Raw genomic sequence first — 3,031 nt, forward strand, 5'->3', positions numbered from 1 at the left:
TTTTTAACTTCCTGCCATAATTTTTCTTGCTGTGAGAAAATTCTGTGAAAACTGGAAAAATAGTCACTCTGTGAAATCTGAAAGGGAAAATGAACGATATTGGAAGATCTGAACAAAATCACATCTTATTACAACTATAGTTAGATGAATTAATCCATATAAGAGATATCCATCGCCAATACGACCTGAAATTGTAGATGAAATATGGACGCGTCATGCCCCATCTCGATGGCGCGCAAACGGTGTACCTATGTCGTCCATATGAGGCGCCGCGCCAACGCATATACCATGCGCAGCCGTTACCCTGTGAATTCTGTATTTTCTGATTTTTTTTTTCAAAATTCTTGAGTTTCAGAATTCGTGAATGTGTGAATTTTTAAATATCCAAATCTGAATTTGCGAAACTTTGAACTTCGGAATTCCGAATTTTTCAGAAAATTCTGAACGATTTTGCACAAAAAGATGGATTTTCGAGAACTTGCAACACTGGCCTAGAAAATCCTAGTCCACTACCACCAAAGTCCATCTCTCACCTCACAATTCTCAGCTTGCCATTCATGAAAACTTCTTGTCATCTCCAAAAAATCATCGAAATCGAGGGGGTTTATTAGGTTTCGATGATCATTTCGTTTCAGTGTCATTTCCAATAAAACACTTTTTCCCGAACCCAAATTTATATTTTTTCGAACCGAAATATCCAATGGAAATATCGATAATTTCAATTGCTCATCCGTTGATTTTCGCTCGGAAAATGTCAATTTTCGGAGAAGAGATGCTGATCTTGAGGCGCCTTTTTTATTCGATGTACCATCTTTTTTGGGATTTAAAACACCAAATTTGAGGGTGACTTCTTTTTGACTTCCGAATTCTCTGAAAAATTTCAAGAATTTTTTTGGGAGAATTGGAAAATCTGAAATTCTGACAAAACAGCATTTCGAAAACTCCAGAATTTCGAATATTTGGAAATCCAGAAAAACGAATTCTGAAATTCAAAAATTCAGAAAAGTGGCATTTCGAAAGTTTCAGCAAAAAAAATAGTAATCTTAACATTTTCTTTTTTTTAAACTTACAACTTTGTGATCCCTGTGGTTTTCAATTCTTGTTGTCTGCAAGCTTCTGGTCTGGAAAATTGAAATTTATGAGATTCGTGTCTTTTTTTAATTCCATTATTTCTTGCACTTTCAACCTTTTCCTACAACTTTGAAAATCAAAAATGTCGGAAGTTTCAGAAAAAAATATTCAGAAACTCAACAATTCAATTAATTTAATTGTGAGATATGAAATTTTCAAACATCAATTATTTTGGAAATTCCAATATCAACTGTTTTAATTTTCTTAACTATTGACAATTTGAGAATTTCGAAATTCCAAACATTTGGATATTATGATTCAGAATATCGAAAGTTCTGAAATTCCAAAAATTCAAAAAAATCGAAACTTAAAATTGTGAAAAGTCTTAAAAATCAATGAGACACCTACTCAAGAACATAAGCAAAAACATTTTCTGGGCATGTCGCTGATGTCCCATTCCCTCCAATCGGCCGTATTTCAAGAGTGAATGTTTGCTGAAAATCAACAAAAATTATCAGTGATAACTATTTTTCTTTATGACTCACAAATTTTTCGCACTTTTTTCGCAGCTGACCGAGATGATCTCTGATTTTAAAGATCTGAAAATATTTCTTTTCAGAAAAAAAATAGCTGAAACAGAAGAAAATTCCAAACAAACTTCTGAAAATCGATCGATAATCGATTCCAAATGAATCGGGTCTTCACCGAAGCTGATTGAAAGTGCCGAACAAATCGATTCCAATGACTCTTCTCTCATTTTGAAAAATAATGAAAAAAAAATTCTGAAAAATTGTTTGGCGGCGAAATTTACAGCAAAAAAAGAGGAGAAAAACTGATAAGGAAGGGTGTAAAACGAGAATTTTAAGAGCAAAAGACCTCATGTTAATCACACATCATTTATCGTTTTTCTTCTCCTTTTTTTCTTGACTGAAAATGTTTTTAAATTTCCAAATTTCAAAATTTCAAGATTATTTGAAATTCTGAAATTCAGTAACTCAGTAAAGCTGAATTTTCAACTTTTGATTTGTTTTTTCTTGTCTAAAATTTGAAAAAAAAATTTCCATAAGTTGCTTTTCCGTCAAAATTCATGAATTTCTACTTTCAATTTTAGGACCTCTGCATCTGGCAGATTCTAATTTTTAAGAATTTTCGTTATTTTTTTTGGAATTTTAGAATTCGCAAGTTTAGAGATTTCTGGATTTCGTAATTCAATCGAAATTTGGAATTTTTTGAAAAAAACAGGTGATACATTTTGTAGTTGGCTATCTCCAGATTTTCAGAAAATCAAACTTTCAAAATCTGAACAATCGGAATTTCTGATTTTTCGAATTTCAGAAATTCGGTAATTCAGTGATCCTGTATATATATATATATATATATATCAATATCAGAAACCTCATCAACATTTGTGATTTTTTGAAAATATAAAATTCGAAATTAAATTTCAACTTTGATGGTTAAAATACTGTGAAATCCCGGAATTTCAAGATTTACAAATTGCAAGTTTTTGAAATATGGAGCTGGACCTGAAAGACTCAATGTATTTTTGAAATTTCAGAATTTTCATTTCTGTTCTGGATTTATTCAATTCGTGAATTTACTACATAATTCCTGCAATTCTGATAGCCCAATTTTTTGCATTTTTGAATACCACATTTCAGAGTTTAGAAACTTTTCAATTTTAAAATTTCTGAACTTCAGATTCTTATAATCTGAAAATCTGAAATTTATGAATTTAGAGATTCTGATATTTCCAGAATTTCAGAAAACCTAATCTTTGAAACGGTGGTTTTTTTTTTTGAAAAACGGAATTTCCGAATTTCAAATTTTCAGCTCTTCTGAGTTTCAGAAGCTTAGGAATTCCTAAAAATCAAAATTTCAGAATTTCAGAAAACGAAAACATCCAAAAACGTTTAAAATATCTTAAAAATAAAACCGTTGACAAAATTTCCAAAAAGTG

The 3,031-nt window shown here is 30.8% G+C and overlaps 2 protein-coding genes across 2 annotated transcripts in view; one reads left to right on the forward strand and one right to left on the reverse strand.

Moving 5' to 3' along the window:
• Nucleotides 1–611, forward strand: part of CBG12105 — a gene marked incomplete at both ends in the record, with an annotated part of 2,396 nt that extends 1,785 nt beyond the window's left edge. Inside the window, one exon of the mRNA XM_045237808.1 lies at nt 522–611. Coding sequence (XP_045094758.1) covers nt 522–611 — 90 coding nt within the window. The remainder of the gene's footprint in view (nt 1–521) is intronic.
• Nucleotides 612–1,066: 455 nt separating this feature from the next.
• CBG26592 lies at nt 1,067–1,828 on the reverse strand (the record flags this gene model as incomplete). Its single annotated transcript, XM_045237813.1, has 4 exons — nt 1,067–1,121; nt 1,480–1,565; nt 1,617–1,670; nt 1,730–1,828. The coding sequence occupies 4 exons, from the start codon at nt 1,826–1,828 to the stop codon at nt 1,067–1,069; spliced, it is 294 nt and encodes a 97-aa protein (XP_045099243.1).
• Nucleotides 1,829–3,031: the final 1,203 nt, after the last annotated feature.

Source organism: Caenorhabditis briggsae (assembly GCF_000004555.2).
Source record: "Caenorhabditis briggsae complete genome, chrI, whole genome shotgun sequence".
NCBI lineage: Eukaryota > Metazoa > Nematoda > Chromadorea > Rhabditida > Rhabditidae > Caenorhabditis > Caenorhabditis briggsae.